This window comes from Tribolium castaneum, chromosome 1, assembly GCF_031307605.1.
Source record: "Tribolium castaneum strain GA2 chromosome 1, icTriCast1.1, whole genome shotgun sequence".
Classification (NCBI taxonomy): Eukaryota; Metazoa; Arthropoda; class Insecta; order Coleoptera; family Tenebrionidae; genus Tribolium; species Tribolium castaneum.
The window spans coordinates 28,952,683-28,974,169 of NC_087394.1; the positions used below are offsets into that span (position 1 = coordinate 28,952,683).

The 21,487-nt window shown below is 33.0% G+C and overlaps 1 protein-coding gene across 1 annotated transcript in view; it reads right to left on the bottom strand.

Annotated features, from left to right (window-relative positions):
• Positions 1-21,487, bottom strand: part of LOC655262 (glutamate receptor ionotropic, kainate 2) — a 46,284-nt gene that overhangs the window by 22,407 nt on the left and 2,390 nt on the right. Inside the window, 5 exon segments of the mRNA XM_015978099.2 lie at positions 3,398-3,550; positions 7,175-7,396; positions 7,466-7,641; positions 10,364-10,615; positions 15,518-15,679. Coding sequence (XP_015833585.2) covers positions 3,398-3,550; positions 7,175-7,396; positions 7,466-7,641; positions 10,364-10,615; positions 15,518-15,679 — 965 coding nt within the window.

The following is a 21,487-nucleotide window of genomic DNA, read 5'->3' on the forward strand; positions in this document are numbered from 1 at the left end:
AGCGAGCCTGACAGCACTTAATTTATTAACATATTAGGCGCATTAAGACGGCTTGTCGTCGATTCAATCTGGGACAGCGTGATGGCATCGATTCCGCCCCGGATTTTGTCGTCTTCGGCAAAAATCCCCCGCCTTTATTTCGAGTTAATTAACTGTCACATAACTCCCGATTTGTATTCTCGTCAAGAACATGTGTAGTGCTCAAGCGACTAAACACAAATTATCATAATAACTCCTGTCAGCCGGGCTATTTACCGGATTTAAGACGGAGTTTGCAATGAAATGTACTGCTTTCGTGCACTATTTATCCCGGCACAGACTAAGATAAACTGCAGGATTTAGGGGGTGCGTGACATTTTTTGCAAGCTAGCTTAGCTGCTTCCACGATTAAGCAACTTTTTTCACTCCAAAACCCATTTTTCAACCCAAAAATTAAATTATTTGTTAGTATTTTAATTATTATTTTCAACTTCGGTTTGGTATTGAGGTCATTACGATACGCAAATCGCGTATAATAATAATAATAATAATAATCGTGTTGTATAAAAAAAATATTAGCTGATTCCGAACTATAAAAACGCCTACGTCGCATTTTCTCTCAAAATTAGCTGTTATAAATTATTCATGCACTTCAAAAAAATAATAGCTAATGTAATTTGTACTTTCAATGAGAGTTCTAATCATGAATAACTATTTTACAATTTTATCAATCTTATTTAAAATAGTCGTCGATATGGGTTTAATTCAAGATTATAGGCGATTAACTTTTTATACAGTTTGGTCTTAGGTACTTTTCAAATTATAAAGTTTAACCTAAAAATTTATTGAAAAAAAATTATGTGACAATTATAATAAACACAATTTTGCCAATATTTCACAAAGGAATGGCTTAGAAGTTTTAAAAAATGGTGGATGCGCCGGGCAACAAAAGAAACTACGCAAAAATAAATTGAAATATTGTACGAATTATTTTTAATTTTAATTGCAACTAAAGCTTAGTTATTGTTTATATAACAATTTACATAACACATTACATATACATACACTGTGTAGTTAAAAACAACAAAAAATATTTTTTTCAACTTCGGTTTCGTAATGAGGTCATTACGATACGCGATTTGCGTATTGTAATATCCAACGGAGTGCTGTAATAATTACACTAAAAACCAGGGTAATTTAGTTGAATAATGTTGACAACCTAGTTAAATAAATAACTATTTTACAATTTTATCAATCTTATTTAAAATAATCGTCGATATGGGTTAAATTCAAGATTATAGGCGATTAACTTTTTATACAGTTTGGTCTTAGGTATTTTTCAAATTATAAAGCTTAACGTAAAATTGTATTGAAAAAAAAATTATATGCGACAATTATAACAAACACAGTTTTGCCAATATTTCACAAAGGCATAGCTTGAAAGTTTTGAAAAATGGTGGATGCGCCGGGCAACAAACGAAACTACTCAAAAATTAATTGAATAATTGTACCTAATTATTTTTAATTTTAATTGCAGTTAAAACTAATTTATTGTTTATATAACAATTTATATAACACATTACAAATACATACTTTGTGCAGTTAAAAACAACAAAAAATTATTTTTTCTACTTTGGTTTTGTATTGAGGTCATTACGATACGCAATTTGCGTATCGTAATATCCAACGGAGTGCTATAATAATTACACTAAAAACCAGGGTAATTTAGTTGAATAAGGTTGACAATTTTTTTGACAATTATTTGAGAGAACTGTCAGTGTCAATCGGCACCTGTTTCAAGTGCATAATTTAATCAAATTAATCAAATACGAACCTTTAAAGGCTTTTGTACCAGCCCTGATATGTGGCCCTTTCGAACATCTTTCGAGTAATGTACAAACAGAACTTCAAAAGCCAGTGCAAGTAATAATAGTAATAATAACAATAATAATAATAATAATAATAATAATTAACCTAAAAATTTATTGAAAAAAAAATATATGTGATAATTATAATAAACACAATTTTGCCAATATTTCACAAAGGCATGGCTTGGAAATGTTGAAAAATGGTGGATGCGCCGGGGAAAAACTACGCAAAAGTTAATTGAAAAATTGTACCTAATTATTTTTAATTTTTATTGCAATCAAAACTTATTTATTGTACATATAACAATATACATAACACATTACAAATACATACACTGTGTAGTTAAAAACAACAAAAAAATATTTTTTCTACTTCGGTTTCCCTAAATTTCGAAATTAATTTTTTTGATATAAAAAATGCAAAGTAGAATAAATACTGTATGATATCTCGTTTATAACGCATTTTGTCGCACTTACTCTATTATGTCACTCCCCTCTGCGCTGGTCGTGCTCCAAATTCGTGCGTGCGACAAAATGCGTGCATTATAATATACTATTTTGCGTGTGGGTGCAAAAATAAATACGTATGAAAGGAATGTAAAAGTGTAAATCACCGAAAACAGGAACTACATACAAAAGAACACTTTGTCGTTAAATTTAATTTTACAACTGCTGTAAGTGCGTTTTTTTCTTTGGGTGATTTATCCGAGGGGCGTGGACCGGTTATGAAGGTTTTATTGCGCAAAACTGAGGCAATTATTGTTGTGGTGACTTTATTCCAACCCACGATGTGGGGCCGATAAATTAACTGATGCTTTTTCCAGTTATTTACAAGAAATGAGAACTAAATACTTACCAGATTTCGCTACTCAACAGTCAATATTCAGACTCTTAGTTTGTGTCTTCAAACATGTTTTTCTCCACAGAAAGATTAAACCATTAATCATAGTTGAAAATTTTTTAATAAAAAATTTCAGAGGGTTGTTTACGTTTCCATAATATTTTAGAGCGCTGTGGAAGTGTGAAGTGCAACATTTTGTTCGCTCAAAAGACGCTATCTTGTTTGACGTTAAATTAAAGTTTTAATTAAACGGATTAAAAATTAGCTACTGCTAAATTTAAATTTAAAATTTACTGCTTCCGTGCATGCAACTGTTGATCTTTATATTCAAATATTCCATGTTTCTTCGACGAGTTTCCAAATTTTATGTGACCATAAAACTTTTTCATCTCTACTTTACCGACACTTTTTCTCGTTATAGCAGAGAGATTGATAAAAAATGCGGAAATTGATGGATTCATCCAACTTTATTATTTATTTTAGAAACGGCGAAAAAAATGAGGCAACGTATTTCAAACTGGGATTCCAAGCCCAGGCTTAGTAAATTCCGATCTTGATTTAAGTAATTAACTTTGCGACTGGAGGGAAAGTGTTATTTGGTGCGACATAAATAAGACGGAAGCGACGGCATGTAAGAGCGGGATACAATAGAATTGTGGGATTTACGGAAAACTGGGCGTGATTGGAGGTCTCGTTGAAAAATGCTTACCGCATTGATGTAGTTAATTAGACTGAGGCCTTCCAGCCACGGCTGCTCCTTATCGCACGAAACATTTGATAATTTCAGAGTGTGTGACTGCTCCAGCGTCTGTAGCCCGATGGCGAAGACGAAAACAGAGTCGTATATCAGGGCTGCTTCCGCCTGTAATAAAACATATTACGGTTAGAATCGTATTTTTGCACAAATTGCACTTTTGCTTTTCTGATTTTTCAAAGACAGTCGGGAGAGACGCTCGATCTGTAAATATATTTTGACAGAAGCGAATAAGTGCTGACATAAATTTAAATAAAAAGAATACGATGGAAATGATGCTAAAGAAAAATGGAAAAATGTTGCAGAGATATTACATTTTTTATGCCATTGTTTATTGCGCCCGTTTGAAGAAAGTAATTTCAGTTCGCAAAGCCAACTTCAAACAAAATCCAAAGTGGAATCGCGGAATTATTTCAGTTTAATTATGGCAGATTTGAGGCCGCTTCAATTTACAATGATAAGTTAACTTTATGTTTTGCCACTTTGGGGTGAACCTTTAAGCCGCGGTTTAGCCGCGAAATTTCATTTTGCGATTGCCTGTGGTGGCTGATGAAAGGGTTGGGGTTTGCGGAATCGCCCAATTCTAATACCGATCTAATCGATTTTTTTAATTAAACTTGTGTAAAATTGATACGTCAATGACTATTTACCGAATTTTCACGTGTTTCCCCGACATCTCATTTTTCAGTTGACCCTTTTGTGGCCGCCCGTGCGTGATGAAACATGGTCAATGATGACCCGAAGTTCACTGATTTATTACACTGCTCAATTTAGCCCCGGAAACGATATGTTCTTTAAGTTTAATGCTCCAGCCATTACTACCTTTCTTGTAGTCACTTCCAAGTGATTCGGGGCTCAAATGTTACATTTATAAACCTACAAATGGCTCCGACCACTTTTTCACACCGGGGTGTCAACGAAATTACTTCATCCTTTTGTGTTTCTAGGCAGAAATGACAAAACTATCCACGGTGACAAGAATAAAACTTTAGCTGTCGTGGTAATCTTATTGTGGGATTGCGAGCGGACCTGGATTTCAGCCAATGCTTCCATTTAGTTAAGGTTACTACTCTCCGCGAAAACCTTTAATAAGGCCAAAGAATTATGAGATTTTCGATGTTCGAGTCACGACTAAGATTGCCCAGGATATGTGTCGGCACTATTCAGAGAAATCGAAGGGAATTTTATCTCTACAAAGGGAGGTTTCAACACATTGTAGAGGACTTAAGCCTGGTTGCTCAGTTCAAGCTTAAGCCACTACTATAACGAAATAAGTGCAATTTTAAATATAGCAAAGTATGTAATTAAAATCCTCTCTTTCAAATGCAATAATTGGTTTTGCAATAAAATGGTTTATTTAGATGTTATTAAACAATTTTGTTATAACACCGAAAATTTGTAACATTTGTTCAGTGCCATAATGAGGTAAGCCCATCAATCGTTTTTTCTCTACAAGTCTACAAATTCATTTAAAAAGAAAATAATGTCAGCATTTCATTTTACGTATTTTTCATAAATTTGAAGACAATATTGTCACTATCGGGTATTTAAAGGGGCAGTTTTTATTAAACAAAAATATTAAAATAGTGGTTCTGAAACTTGCGTTTTCATTTAAAAATAACAACTAAGAAAATTATATAATATTTCCTTCACTCTTAAAGACTACTGTAAAAATTTCATTAATTTATGACCACTTCCTAATGGAGAAAGCAAAAAAATTAATAAAAACTTTAAAGGGCTGCTACCCTGAGTGTTCCGTTCGCTAGAACGCCGACTGTAGTAAGATATTTATGTTGTTTATATTTATTAAAAATAATTTATTTTTAAATTTAGAGCTTATAGAAAACACTTACAATTTTTTTATCACGACGTTTTCGGACTATTAGTTATGAAGTAAGGTTTTAGAAAAAAGGCATTATTAATATTGGTTAGACAAAACCTTAACGGGCTAAGAATTAAAGATCTTCTAATTTGAAAAAAACTTACGTCCACGTCTTAGTCCTAATAAAATTAAAGTAATAAATTTTGTATTTCATTCCTCCAATTCGAGTTTTATATTAACTTTATTTATTTTTCAAACAAAATTTTACAATCTTCTAATTGAAATCTTCTAATTTGAAAAAAAACTTACCTCCACGTTTTAGTCCTAATAAAATTAAAGAAATAAATTTTGTACTTCATTCCTCCAATTCGCGTTTTATATTAACTTTATTTATTTTTCAAACAAAATTTTACAATCTTCTAATTGAAATCATCTAATTTGAAAAAAAACTTACGTCCACGTCTTATGTTATTGTAGGTATAGTTTACTTTGTTTTTAGTCATTATCTAAAAACCATGCCATTCCATCATAAAACAGATTTGCAAAATACCAGCAAATTTCGGACATTCGTATAATATAATTATTAATTACTAAAAGAGCTTTTCCTTATTTCTTGGAATACTTTCATGCACGGCATTTTTAAATTATGCTTCCTTCTGAAAAAGTGCAATTTATCGTTTTCTGGTGTTTCATTCAAAACGCAGCAATAAACTGATTTGAACAGTTTATTTGTTGCTTTTCTGCATTTGAAGACTTGGGCGTCCTCATTTTTGAAGCAAAACAATTTTATATAAATAATTTAACTGTTTAAAAATTTGTCGTATATTTAAAATCACATAATATTTACATAATGTCAATAATTCTAACATGATTTTTCCCTTGACTGTCGAATTTTGTTGCAGCAATTAAAAAAAAAAGTTTAATATACTAAAATAAGAATAAGTAAATTAATATTATTATACATTTTTTATTATTTTTTTAATATAATAACTTACATGTTATTGCCATGGCCCTTCGCTCATTACTGTTATTGCTCAAGTTTATTTGTTTATCACAAGTTTAACTCAAACTGAACTGAAATTTATTTAAAAAAGGTGGTTCAGTGTATCATCAGAAAATTCACTCTCGAATTCAGTAGTTTATTAGTTCTTTATCACTAATTATCATTGAAAGTATTTTTTTTTCACATTTGTGAAAGTCATTAGTATATGAGTTAGATGGCCCTTCAGCAGTGTTTTTCTCTAACATTGTTGGTCTGCATATTTTAGATTTTTTTTAATTGTAGCGCATTTTTCGAATTTAGCAGCTTCTCTGCAGGTGTCTGCTATTGCATTAAATCTTAGTGCAATTTCGGCTTTTGGTCCATTTTTTCATCGAACGTAATCAAGTATTTTTTTTACAATCCAATGTTAGTTTATAATTTTGAATAAAATTAAACAAAAATTGCTACTTCGAATTCTTTTATTCATTTGCTAACGATTTCAATGAAATTATAAAGTTATATATATTAATAACGTTAATATAAATATAAATATAAATATATAAAAACAATTCTTAGTTAAACCATCGGTGCCGGCTTAAATTTAGTTTAAAGTTGAACTCGGTTTAAGCTCGAACTGAACAACCGGGCCTTAGTTTACAAACGGCGAAACATTAAAAATTGTCGTTTCGTGACATTTTTTGAATTTTCTTAATAATAAATTACTATCCAACAATGGGCATTATCATTTCACAGCAGGGTGGCGCTGCATGGAGTTAGGGTGCATCCGGCCGTGTTTCCTTATTTGCCTTTGCCGCAAATCAGCTCATTATTTGCGGTCGGTTGCCGTCACTTTTTGTGTCTTTGTGCCTGTACTAATTAACTAATTTCGTCCACCCAATCGGATGGCTGCCAGCAAATGTGAAATTACCTGCAGATAGGTGGAGTTGAGCTTTGAGTCGGCATTGATGTTGGCTTGAAATCTCGCCATGTCTCGGAGCACTTCTTGCACCGATAAGTCGGTGACATCGACGACACGAAACGCCGTCATATTGACAAAGTTGTACTTGAAGTCTTCCAAGTCGAACGTCTCCATATCGAAAGTGGTGAAGAGATAGTGGTACTTGTAGTCGTTCATCTGAAGTTGCAGGATCTGGAAACGAAAAGGGATTTGTTGCAGCGTCGCCCTTTTCAGGTGTGGCTTAATTAAATGCGAACTAACCCCTTTAAGGAAATGCTGCATGTTCGAGGGCTTTGTGTCAATGACAATATTATGTATCTCCTTACTCTTGATCTCTTTAAGCACGGCTCGATAAGACTCCGGATCCGCCTGACGTAGGTGAATCTCCAGGTCCCCATTATGTGGCGATCGCACCAGCTCACGTAGTTTTATAAGGCCTGGAAGCCAACGCGGAAGTCTATTACTAATTGAGTGAGATACAGTTTCTAGACGTGTTTAAGAAAGCTCCCACAAATAACTTTCGCCTTAGCTGTTTACCAACACACAAATTTGGCGATATTATGTTTTATTCATTCTGCACTAACACTGGAAATAAATCAAACTAAGATGAAGGGTCAATGTTTGGGGGCGGCTCAAAACCGAAATATTTTTTGGCTGGGGCTTATCGCTGGAAAGTAGTGCAGTCCAGGCTTTGGAGAAAGTGTTGATTTATGATGCAAACTAGGTCGTTTGGAATAAAACTACGAAACATGCACAAAGGCGCCGACTTTTTAAGTTTCTGTAAATTGGCGACGAGTTATTTGGTTTAATTAACTGTGCTTTCTACATTTAGCAAGTCTAATCGAATTCAGTATGCGAACTAGGAGAAAATCCCGGTTTTTTGGGGTGGACCAATTTATGACCCACTTTACAAGGGGAAAAATATTTCGGTTCTGGAAAACTTGCGATTTTCTGGTCCAGCTCGCAATCGATTTTGCTGGAAGAGTGGAAAGTATTTTAATTCTCTAATGCAATTAAGAATGTTTCTCTGCTTGCGCCAGTTATTTTGTAAAATAGCGGATTTGCTAATTGCGATAATGATGTTATTTAAGCTGTTTTGATTAAAAAACTAATTAGATGTTTGGTTTTGTAGTTTAAAGATTTATACAGGCGATTTTTTTAGGGCTTACATTAGAAACTATTTAACTTTTAATATGGCTAGAGCTTTAAGATTTTGTTTACAATCTAAATCGGACATTTTAAGCTTTGAAATTTGAAACAGTAATTATCTATTTTTATTGCTTTTTTTAATTCGCCTCTTGAAACTGAGTCTTCATTTGCAGGGGTTCATTTAAAATATTACAGTTTTTGAACCCTTAACAATAAGTAAATATTTGTTTTAGCATTTGATAGCCAAAGGTTCAAAAGGATTTTTTGAAAATGATGATTAAAAAAAATGATTATAAAACAGTTTTTCAAATGGAATGACACCATTTTTTTTCAATGGCAATCAAAAGATCATCAATTTTTATACAGACTTAACATCTTCTATATCTATCTCGAACAGTTTATTAAATAATCGCAAAAAACAGAATTTTAGCTCATTATTTTCACTTTTAATTAAATAAATTTCGACTTTCGAAGTCATAATAAACTATAATTAAATATTATTGTTTTACTGCTTATTCCTAATGAACCAGCTAAAAACTAAATAAAATATTGAAGATTGACAATTGGAGACTATTTTGCAAGGTCCACTTGATTAACTATGAAAATTACGGAGTAAAACCCGTTTTTGTGATTTTTTTCAAAAACTGTAACCGATAGGTATATGATGTGTTGATAAAATCACCATAAATATCAATATTTTTCGACTGCCATTAAGAAAATAAGGTCGTTCTATTTGAAAAAACTGAATTACAGCAGTTTTTTGATAACCATTTTGAAAAAATCATACTAGCCATGAATTTTGACAGTTGAAAATTTGGAAAGTTTTAGAAAATCTTTCTAAACGTTTGTTTATCAAATGTAAAAAAATATTCACTTATTGCGAAGGGTTTAAGGGCTGTGATATCTTAGATAAACACTTGCAAATGAAAATTTTAGCCAAAAAATTGACATATCGTTCATTTGGAATTACAAAGTCGTAAGCAACATATTTATTTTTTTTAGATTTTTACTGAACAAGATTACCTAAGATATGAACAACTAATTCACATTATTGTTTAAACTTTTGATAATTATTTCTACGTAAAAAATAAAAAATATCAAAGTCGTATTTTATCAATTTTTTAATTTGTGTGTGTGCATCCAAGTCGCGTATGCATTTTGACGCTTTGTAAATAACTGACGTTACTTAAAAGTGTTTGCATTGTTGATTATTATTGTTTAAATCGCTAATTTAATAAAATTGGTTCCTTACTCTGACTCTGAAAATGAAAATATTATGTCAAAACCTATGTCTGATAAGTACCAACAACTTGTAGAAATTTTAGTCAGGTTGAGAAGGTAAATTTAAATCTGCAATAAAAATGTGTGATTACTATTTAAAATTTCAAACTTGGCGCCAATGTTTTGTAGTTCCGGAAGCTCAGCCATTTTGAAAATAATTTAGTTGAACTCAAAATGGTCGATTTAGATCGTATACAAAATTTTAAAGCTCTAGCTACATTAAAAGTTAAAAAGTTTCTAATGTAGGCTTTAAAAAAATCACTCTGTATACAGTGTTTTTTAACTCAACTTAATTACAACTAATTATTTATTAAAAATACCCTTCATTTGAGTTACAAATAGAGTTAAGCCATTTAAAATTTTAAGATTGTTGTCTATTCTCCTTATAAAGCACAGAAAAAAGTAACTTCTTTTAAAAAAATTACCTTGGAATCCTCAAATCTTTTTTTTATTTTCTGACAATTTTTTAGGTGATCTAATTATTTCAGCTGGCAAAAGATGCAAACTAGTTTTGTTATTTGTGGTGGAGGCGCCGGGTCGTGTGACATTTGAAATGAAACAGACATTATTCACTTTGCAAACGGCGTGAAATTAAAAAGAAATTGAAACAATAATTGCTTTTGTATATTTAGTTTTATCGAATTGTTGTATACTGTTTAATTGGGTTTTGCGGCATAAAATATGCTTCATAGTTTTGGAGCTTTGGGTTAGAAACCAGCGTTCAACTACCGTAATCCTCTTCATAGATGATGGCAACTTTGGTCCAGTTGAGGAAGGCCATTACGTCTTGAAAGGCGGTGTTGAGCAGATGTTGAGCGGGATGTAGATTGATCGAGAACTCTCGAATGTCGGTGTCGAGATCCAGGCGCGCTTCCAAATGAGGAATATCAAGTGCATCGCAAATTGAGTGTATGTGAGCGCCCAATAGCGGATCCGACGGACCAAAAACAGCATGAACGCCGTGCTGAACCTGATTACAAGCTGAAATAGAATAAACTCTGTTTACTATAAACAAATCACCGAACAAATCTACTTAACCAATCCGCGTTTTGTAATGAGATAAAGCGGCTTTAATTTATTCTTCCACCTCGCGACTTGTTAAATTTAATTTGCGAGTCGGCCTGAAACGAAATTTATGCCCGCCGAGGTGCTATTAATTCAAAATTGTCTCAGCATACTGTCACACTTAACACATCCACACCTGTTGATTGCTCACCCCGGCATTAATTAATTCAATTATTTATTCCTGCATTCGCGAATTTTTACGCAAAGTGCGATGCTTTATATTCACCAAGTCCTTTGTAGCGCTTCACAAAGGCCAAAGGCAGGTGTGGCGCGTTTTAATCGACTTTCAAACAGTTTTAAATTCTTCTGCTAGACTGAAACTCTCGACGCGTATTTATGATACAAATATTTGCTTTTATCACGCCATTCTTTACACTAATAACATCGGTAGCGTTGGGGTCTTAACTGCACACCTAAAGAGATTACACTCCGAACAAACACATAACAGCAAAGACAATCATATTGCCAACTCCAGCTCAAATATTATTTTGGTCAAGTGCAAAACTTCAACTCGACAAATCAATAAATCACAAGATAATAAAATTGCGCGCAACTAGTGCTAAGCAGCGGGGCTGTAAAACGTATTTTCTGAAGGAAACACCTTAGTTTTATGGTCCGGGCATCAAAATAGATTCCTCTACCGGAGTTTTCTCTTCATAAAAATAAATTGCATACTCTCGAGAGTCTGCGAAATTCGTTTATCCGACGTGTAATTCGTAACTTTATAAAAATGCCGATGGTCTTTCTCTCGAGGACCCAAAAATGTACTGATATCGCTGTTTGCAACGTAATTACGACTCTTTCCTCAAAGAGCCCATTTTTAAAGTTTAATTGGATCTCTCTCTTTTATTATATTACAAGCTGGCTGTTATTATTTCTCTGGCTTGCATCCGACTTTTTTAACGGATCTCTCGCTTATTAATTACACAAATCCCGTTGACCAGAAAATTTTAATTAGCCACGTTATCGACTTATTTCGCCCTACTATATCCCATCAGGATCTTTAACAAGAAGGCGACCAAGCGAATCGCTCGGCCATTTACCTTAATTATAAAGCAATCACGTGTCACTTCATTAAATCCTAATTAGGTATGGCTGGCATGCAAGACCGCCTTTTTGTTGTTTGCAAAAGGTCCCTCAAAATTATGGAATTGGCGTTTATTACAACAAGAATAGAATGGGAATAATGTAGTTTATTAAAATCCAAATTTAATTTAATTAAACTTGTTAATTATTACTATATTCATAATTACTATTGTGTTCGGATTACATTGCAATATAATCCTAATATGAGCTCATTATTAGATGTTTTAGATGTGTCTAGTTACATTGTCAGAGTTTGTAATTGTGGGAGTTTGGCTTCACAGTCCCAAAATTGTTTTCATGTTTTCCGTAATCCTACCTTTTTTTTGGTCTTTGAACAAGCGATTTTTTTAGTACCGCTAATGCATAAAAATTTGTGCTTATCCTCATGTTAGAAATATGAAATGACTCTGAATTGCCAACTGTTCAATAGTGTCTAGACTTAACTGTTTCGTGAGAATATTTTAACAATTTTTCCTCATATTGGAAAAGTTCGTTGTTCGGTAAATTTTGGAAAAAACCTAAACAATGTATTTATTAACATTTTTTTGTTGGTAACATTTTAAGCCTTCATTTAATATCTAAATCCTAGATTATAAGCACAATTTTAAAACACGCTTGCCATAACACTATTTTAAAATATGCTTTCCATAGCAACGGGTTTTAAATAAAAACAACAATTTTTTTTTTAACATTTATGCAAAAACGCTTAAAGCTCTCGCATACGCTCGTTGCATAATATTTTCGCACTTATATTATTGCTAACTATAATTTTAAGCAGCATTTTTTGTTACAAACTTGTTTCTAATACAAAAAGGGCGAGAAAAATGGCCCAAAATTACGCACTACACAGCCTTTTATTCGAATGTGTCGAGTGGCAATCGGAATGATTTAGGCCGGCAATTTCCATAAGCGTTTCCTCTTCAAATGTATAAAAAATTCCAATTCTTTTGCTTCAATTTAACCCGATGCTGATCATATCAGTCTTGTGGACGGCTTAATTTTTTCGTGCATTTCTGCTCCACAAACTTTCGCTGACAGGGACACAAATTTGAAGCGATCGGGACATGTTGATGAATAAACGGAATTTTGTCTCAATGAAAATTCATCGAGTGTGAAAAATTCGCACATTCTTAGCATTAATCCGGCTTTTGGCAAACGGGATTGTGGTTAAATGTGTTTAAGTCTCGGAGCGGTTTGAGTTGTTCATGAGCCGACGTTTATGGATCGCTCATTTGTGATAAAGTTTGCACAAGAATAAAACACTACTCTGTCGAATTTAAAAGAGAAAAAGCATTGGATGCACAAACACGATTTATCATTATGTATGTTATTCACAAAGTTTGCAGTGGGATTTGTAGTCAGTCGCTCATCCAAGGTAAATATTGATCTTCGGTTGGGATTAACTTGTCATGTGGTTCAAGAAAAGTTTCCGATGAATTTTTTTTCGGTGTATTACTGACAGGAACAACAAAACTAATTAATTGCGAGAGGAACAAACATCCCGTCTGTGAGTTTAAGTTATTTAATATGGAAATAAATTAGTACAAAGTTTGGTAAGTTTAATAATAGAGGCAGCTCAAGGACGAGAATTTAATAGAAAAATTGAGTCTCTGAAATTAATCTTATAAAGAGATAGGCGGGATAAAGTGCGGGTTAATACAAGTGTGAGACTTCAAAGAAACCAAAATATACTTCTACAAATGACTGGAGCAAGAAATAACACTAGGGAAATGGGGTGAAATGGAGAATGATAATTATGCTAAAAGCTACACTTCAAATTGGTCAATTTGCATTGGAAAGTTGTTATTCTGGCATATGTGGAGATTTGCCCCACGTGAACAAGCACAAAACTTGTAACCAATTGTCGGCATTTTCTATATTTTTTCCATTCCTCGTCTCACCAATGCTTACGTAATAATTTTGTCAAAAAAAAAATCGGAAAATGCGTTTTTAACCGAAAAATTATAACTTCATCGAGTTTAGGTTTTTACTGTTCAATAGATAGTTGGGACTTTGCATGTAAATTTTTGGAAAAATTAATTTATTCAGCGTCAAAAGCATCGAACATTTTCAAACATCGTCTTTAAGTACCTATAAAGTCGCAGAGTTTCAGGACTTTAAGGTTTAAAGTGAACTGCAATTTTTGACAAAACCCAATTAACTTTAAACCATTAAAAGATGTAATTTTTTTTTCGGTTACGGTAATATTACCGTGAAGTGTATCTTTACTTTTAGGATTTGCACCTTTCAGTTCAAAAATTGATAATTCTGTCTCACTTTTAAAACTTTGGAAATATTTTTTAGCTCATTTGAAAGAGGAAGCGTAGATCTTTCCTTTGGTGTTTTCGAATTTCTAAAAAAGAATAATAAACTCCAAATTTGTAAAGTTAAGTTTGCAGAACATTAAACACTTTTAACTTTTTTTTTTCAAATGAAATATCAACAGTATTATTTCACTAAATGGTAGAGAATTTAAATCTGCTTCGATCTGTATTCATTATCTATACTTGTGTTTAATAGTTTTCAAGTTACAATAACGTTTTGTTGGGATTGAGAAATTCATTAGCCATAGATCTATTCTCATCTTTGCCATGAAAACGAATGGAAAAATTGTGAAAAATTTTTTTAACCAACATTCAATGAATTTATTTTGTTTTTAGGGGGTAAATAACACAATTTTAAACAGAGTTTATCATCTAATCAGAAATATTTTTATAACAAAGTACGCAAAAAAAGCTGTGGTTAGTAAGAAATTTCCTTCAATGACAAAAAAAAAACAACATAACTTGAAATTTATCACAGTAAGGTATAGGAAATTAATTCAGATCAATGCAGAACAAAATTCTCTTCCATCTAGCAAAATAAAAATTGGGACATCCCTTAAGTTATGAGTACTTGAAATTGTCCAATCTCAACCTTAAAATTTTTGGGTTTATTAACTTCATTTTAAATTTTGAACACACTGAAGAACAGATATAAGCCTTCTTTTTTAATTTTCTAAATATGATTTCGAAATCTCTAAAACTAAACGAGTTACCGATTTTTTAAGTGACAGGTGCTAATTCAAAATTTTTTAAAAATCCTAAATATCTCAAAAACGGTTAAACTTAGGTATAGGGAAAGCTGATAAAAACGGCCTTAAAATAACTCAACTAATCCAAAAACACAGTGAAAAACGAAAATTACGAACAAAAATACTTTTAACTCTGTTGCTAACAGCCCCAGTTTTTCTGGATCAGTCTGTACTATTTCACTTTGTGACTGCATATTCAATAATTTACAAAATTACATGTGAACATGTGAACAGTGAACGCAGTAAAAAACATAGCTTTCCATTTAAAATATTTGCTTATATTTGGAAAAAAATTGCGCAAATCCAACACTTTTGAGTTAGACCAAACTGCGTTCGTTATTTTTTCTATAGTTCCAAGGGCTTCAATTTTATATTTTTTTTTATAAATTTGTCGAAGAGAAAATCAAGCGGGTAAACGTACGAACTATGAATTTATTGTTTATTGACTTTTTGTTAAGAGCTGAGGCTTTTTGCAAACTTGGAAAGTTGTTAAAGTAAACAAACGTTTCTTAAATTAATTTAAATGACTCTATTTCGAGCATCCTGTATCGAATCGACACTTAACCATTCATACCTCATCTTGAAGCATCCCGAAATGTGTAAATGTGTTTTGCAAATGCGGCACTTAAGCGAGCACTTTGTTATGTCGGTCCACTCACCCTTCTTGCTGGCATGAAAGCTGTCATCACGGGGCACGTATTGGATATCATACACAAGAGAAGTGTACGGCAGCAGAGTTTTATCCTTGTTGATTTTGTAGACGGCATATTTGAAAGCTAACTCTGTTGCGCTGTCTCTCTGGTCTTCGGTAAATATCGCCCCTGAAACGCACCATTCAATTAGTATTTTCTGTTATTAATGGCAAAAACTGCGACAAGAGTGAAATGAATTCGCGACGGCGAGGACGCTCCCAGCACAATCTGCATCACAAATTCGGAGAAATGGATGCGACAGAGATGTTCCGGTACTCTGTTTTGACAGATTTGAAAAATTACGGAGAGTAAAAGCTCGTCTTGTATTTAAGAGGGAAGTCTAACGCGAAAGTAGAGTGTGGACACGTAAGTAATCTATTGCTGATGAAGTCGTTACTATGCAGCACGGTGCAGATAAATAGAAAGAATTATGTGCAAAGTAGGAGGAAAAACTCGCGATTTACTTCCCGGTCCGATAAAAGGAAATAAAAGTTATGATCTTATTTTTCACCCAACAACATTTTTTCTGAACCTAATAAGCGCAACAAAACAAAATTTTATCACTTAATGGAGTCAAATCCCAACTCCTTGCAATTTCTCCCCAATTATGTAATAAAAATCCTATTGGAGTCGTTGCGTCGAAAAGCTCAAGAACTGTACCCTCGACAACTATTTTAAGCCGAGCATTCTCTCAGGAGCGATCCGGGAAAACTAATATGCAGATTTTCCAAATTCTGCACTGTGATGCAGACAAATAATAGTATCAAAAATTATTAAGCATAGCTTTCTATTATCCTGTACGTATTGATTAAGGAAGCTCCCAGCGTTCATGCCCGTGTGTAACTGAAGTGTACGTAATAAAATTTCCTTTAGAATTTGGCCAACTCTGAAAAAAAGTCACGCCTTGAAACGAGCCCAGAATTCGGTCTGATCTCGGAATAAATCTGATTTTGGCAAACGAGGTCTTGTTTATGATTAAAAAGGGTATCAGTGTCTCTTTTGAGGGAGCTTTGAAATATCGCCTACATTTCAAGTGACGTTAAATTAGCGGAACTTGCACAAAGCTTGGATTAGAAGTGGCACTTAAGTGAATGACAATTTGCGAAAGAAATGTGTGACGCATTGGGCACAAATGAAAAGGAGATATACAACCGGCGTAATTACCTCCTGTCTGAGCTAAGCACGGCCTTTTTGACGACGCCGTTTCAGAATTGTTGGGCTAAAGAACCGGGAAAAGTTGCTACATTTATTAAAAAGCAGCAAATTATACCAGAAAAGCGGATTTTAACTAACTTTACTCGTAAAAAAGGAATGACTTCTTTAATTTTAATTTTCGGGACTTTCAAGCAAGATATGCTAGTAATGGTTATTAAATTTTGTGAAGGTCCATCGAGGCTAGAGATACAGGCTGTTCCAACAATCCGAAAAAGCTCCATAACTTGTTTATTATAATAATAAACAAATAATGATATGTATTTTTTAGATGTATTTTTAGATGCATTTTTGCTGCATGTTTCTAAAATATTACGATATATATTGTAATGCTATTATTTTTTATTTATTTATTATTCAAAACTGGGCACCACCAATTTTTTCCTAAAAGTTGGAAAAGAACTTATTTGCCGCTGTTATCCTGGTTTACACTACATAAGAGTGCCTTTTCGACTAGATTTTATAAAGTGGGAGTGGGGAGGTTTGATTTCAATTAAACACAGGTGATTGAAAAGAAAAGATTTTTATTCAGTAATCATAACAATAATAACAACAGATGAAACAGGTAACTTTTACAAACAACTTTAAACTTGGACCTAGTGAACCCCAACCCTTGGAGAAGAGGGTCTCCGAGGGAGAAATTGAGAGGAGAAGTCCCGTCGGCTGTAGGTCCAGGAAATGAGACCACCTGGAAGAAGTCCTTTACCATGGAAGAGATCCCGTGGCCCGTGTCTAGAGGTGAACTCGGTTCCCAGAAGATGTCCTGGGGCAGGTAGGTGTAGTTTAACGACAGAAGAAGGTCCTGTCGACTGTATGCTTTGACGAGGACCAAAGAATGCAGTTCTTCAGAAGAAGTTGTTTCCACCAAGAGAGGTCTTAGTGATTTCATCCGAAGAGGTCCGGAAAAAGACTCAAATGAATCTGTCGGAGTGGCGGCTTGTGCTCCATTATACAGCGTGCTCAAAAACTGGCGCACCAACTCAATGGTGTGTGGTAGAGAAGTGGTTACATATAATGGTAAAAATAGTAAAAAAATTTTTTGTATTAAAGTTATTGATAAATAACGGATTTTAGAAAAATGATATGTGGCAACGTTGTCTAACAGTCATGATCGCAATAGAATTTGAGCAACAATAAAAATAAATTATTTTTGAAACGGTTTCCTAGGAAATAATTCCCAGTGTTGGCACATCTACAAATTGTGATTTTTTGGATGAATTTTAATTTTTTTAAATTAAAAAAACTGCTAAAATTTGATAGTAAATTTTAAAATAATTATTTATCGTTTTGTTACGAAACGATTACCTGGTATGAAACATAAAAATATAAAAAAATAATGAAAACTAAAGAAGTTAACACAATAAGTTTGTAGCTCCAGATTTTTTAAAATATAACTTTAGGAATTTTTTCAACATTTTTCCCGTAATCTGCACTTGCTTCTCAATAACGTACCACTGAGTTGGTGCGCTAGTTTTTGAGCAGCCTGTATACTCTTTTGAAGTCACCATTTCCATAGCAACAAAACACTTTGTTTATATTTTAATTAATTTATCTCCGCTCATCTCTCATTGGTTTATTTTTGGCTGTTGTTTTAAATAAAACACAAACACAATATAACGTTTATTCAAGGAATTCTTACACCTTTTAATTAAGTTATTGTTTGGAAAATATGCTACCTATATTTCTAATACGAAACAAATATTAAATCCAAGATTTTTGTTACAATAAATACAGGTGTTCCAATTATAAAAAAACACTAAAGTTATACTGCATTTATGGACGTAGCTTTTAATAATACTGATGATTTTAATCTAAACTTGTATTAGGCGCTTCTGCGTAGTTTTTGAAATAACATGATTTTTTTTGACAAAAACATGTTTTTTTTAAATCATTTCCTAAAAACTAAGAATCTTAGAATAAAGTAGAGCTTTCACAATTTTAAAGTTCAAACCTAAAGGATATTATATTATTTTTATTAGCTTACTGCAATCAAGAATATAAAAAATGAAGAGGTTTGTTGCAAGTTGAGTAACTTAAAAATTTTTATTGTCTCTCTAAAAACATTAACAGTTTAGTGTTTTTTGCTGATTATTTAAAAGATATTTAACACTAACATTAAAAAAATTATTGGCAATTGTATTAGGCCATTATTTGTCATTTAGTTTTAACATTTTTGTCAAATTTTTAAATTCCCGTATAAACTCCACCAAATGTTTTGTGGTGGAGTTGTATGGTTATGGTATTGTTTACTATGGTAACATGTTGCTGAAATTAACTTTTAAAGTGAAATAGTCTTTTTAGTTATTTATTAACTTAAGGCATTTGAAACATTATTTTTTTAGCTAGACAATTTAGTAATCTTTGAGACGCAAGCACAAAAAATAGGGCGTCTCATTTAACTTTTTTAAGTTATTCAACTTTTAACAAACTTATTAATTTTTCTATGTTTCTAATTGTATTGCGCCGAACAATTAGAACAAATTTGAGATTGAACTTTTCTCTACTACGATTCTTAGTTTTTTCGTAATAAATTTTTAAAGAAAACGTGTTTATGTCAAAAAAGCAAATTATTTCAAAAACTAAACAGAATCGACTAATACAAGTTTAGATTAAAATCATTAGTATTAAAAGTTACGTCTGAAAATGCAATAAAATTTAGTGTGTTTTATTTGAAAAAACATAACTTTAGTGTTTTTTCAATATTGGAACACGCTGTATAGCTATAATCTACAAAAAAAAATCAATACAATTACTTCCTGTCTGATCTAAGCACGGCCTTTTTGACGAAACTGAGCTAAAAGACCGGGAAAAGTTGCTACATTTATTAAAAAGCAGCAAATCATACCGCATCTACCAGAAAAAGCGGATTTTAACTAACTTTACTCGTAAAAAAGAAATGACTTCTTTAATTTTAATTTTCGGGCCCTCCAAGCAAGATATGCTAGTAATGGTTATTAAATCTTGCGAGGGTCCATCGAGGCTGGAGATATGTTGTAGCGTCAAAGAGCCCCAGCTTTTGATAAGTGACGGTGTTGCTTGAACCCTTGTAGATATGTCTGCTACCCTTTAGTACAATCCCTCCGGAATTCGCCCTAATCGAGTCACTGCAAATTAGAGTGTTGCACCGTTCTTGCAGACCTGTCAATTTATCACAAGTTCTGGAGATATTTCATCGCTCACATTAGCTCCATTTGCTCTAGAGTGACAGCGAGACATTTTGTGCCTTTTTCGAACTAATTGGTGTCAACCGATAATTGCAACGACTATTTACCTTCATCTTCGGGTGATAAAACGCCCATATTTAGATAAAAGCTTCAGCGGAACACGAAGTGCTCGCGGCTATTTTGACTATTAGCACTGCGCGAGCTTATTATTGCAGTGTTTGTCTTTGGAAATCCCATTCAAAGTATTAACAAGTGCATGAATATTTATAAGCCGGGGAAAGGTGTTTAAAGGTACGGCTTACAACTGAAAGGTGACCGACTTATAAACACGAAAATGGTGGGGGAATGTTGTAATTTTATTGGGCAGCATCTGGAAAATAAAATTTTTATTGCAAATGTGAGAAGTTTTGTTCCGTTTCAAATGTAATCTAGGCGCTGGATTAGCTATTAAGAGGGTTGTTGGCGGCTGGTGTTCGTTAGGCATTATTGTGCTTCTTTTACAGCTCTTTTAGGTGTTGAAAAAGTTTTTCGTTTTAGAAATCAAAAGTTAATGATATTTGTTGACGCTAAAACCGCCGCTATAAATAATTACGTAGCACTATTCGGATGGCATAAAATTGTAATCACAGCACTGGAATTAATTAATTAAAATTTTATGCGCTTTTGAAATTGCTCCGCTGGTCATTGTTTCATTTTGTCAGTTAAATCCAACCACTTTTATTTTTAGTGTGACATACACAGATTTTAATTTTTTAGTTCGGAATAGTGCCACAACAATTTTTAGATAATTTAGGCACATAATCCGATACCAGAAGACAAATGTGTTAATAAAATGTTATCCCAACGGTGTGCTAGTGTGGTCGTGTAATTCTTGATTAGCTAAATTACCATTCCATTGGCTAGTCGAGGTAATTACTTATCGTCTTATCTAGTCAGGGATGCACGAAAATAATTTATGCAGGTAAATGAAGTAATATATTGCGAATAGAACACTCTTGTTAATATCTAGCGTAGGCAGACTGTCCTAGGATTTACAACTCATTAGTGTGCGGAATACAGGAAAGTTATAATTTAAATCGCTTGCACCAGATGAAAATTATCATCTCAATGCTACTTGCATGTATCCAGCCTGCATAATATGGCGAAAATTGAGCGCAAATTCTGATGCACATTCAAGCAGATCGTGTATTTTCAACACAATTCGCTGATGAAATGTTCGCTATTTTAGTTAATTTGACTTCTTAAAAGGATTTAAATACATTGTGCATGAACTGCTATGCCACTGTTATCTACTTGTGTATTTATTTATTCCCAGTTTTCTCATTAAGTATAATGAAGTTACATTCCCACAAACAATTCGTTAAGATAAAAGGCGCAAAGATAACACAGAAATGTAATAATAGAAAGACATTTGCACAAAACCCTTTTCTGAACAATTACCAATAAAGCGTTACGAGACACGAAATATACTTTTTCTTTTTGCATTTGTAATAAAGCGATTAAGTTGCTGACATTCTCGTCTTTTAAGGTTGGTAGTGGTAGCTTAAAATGTCCACAAGAG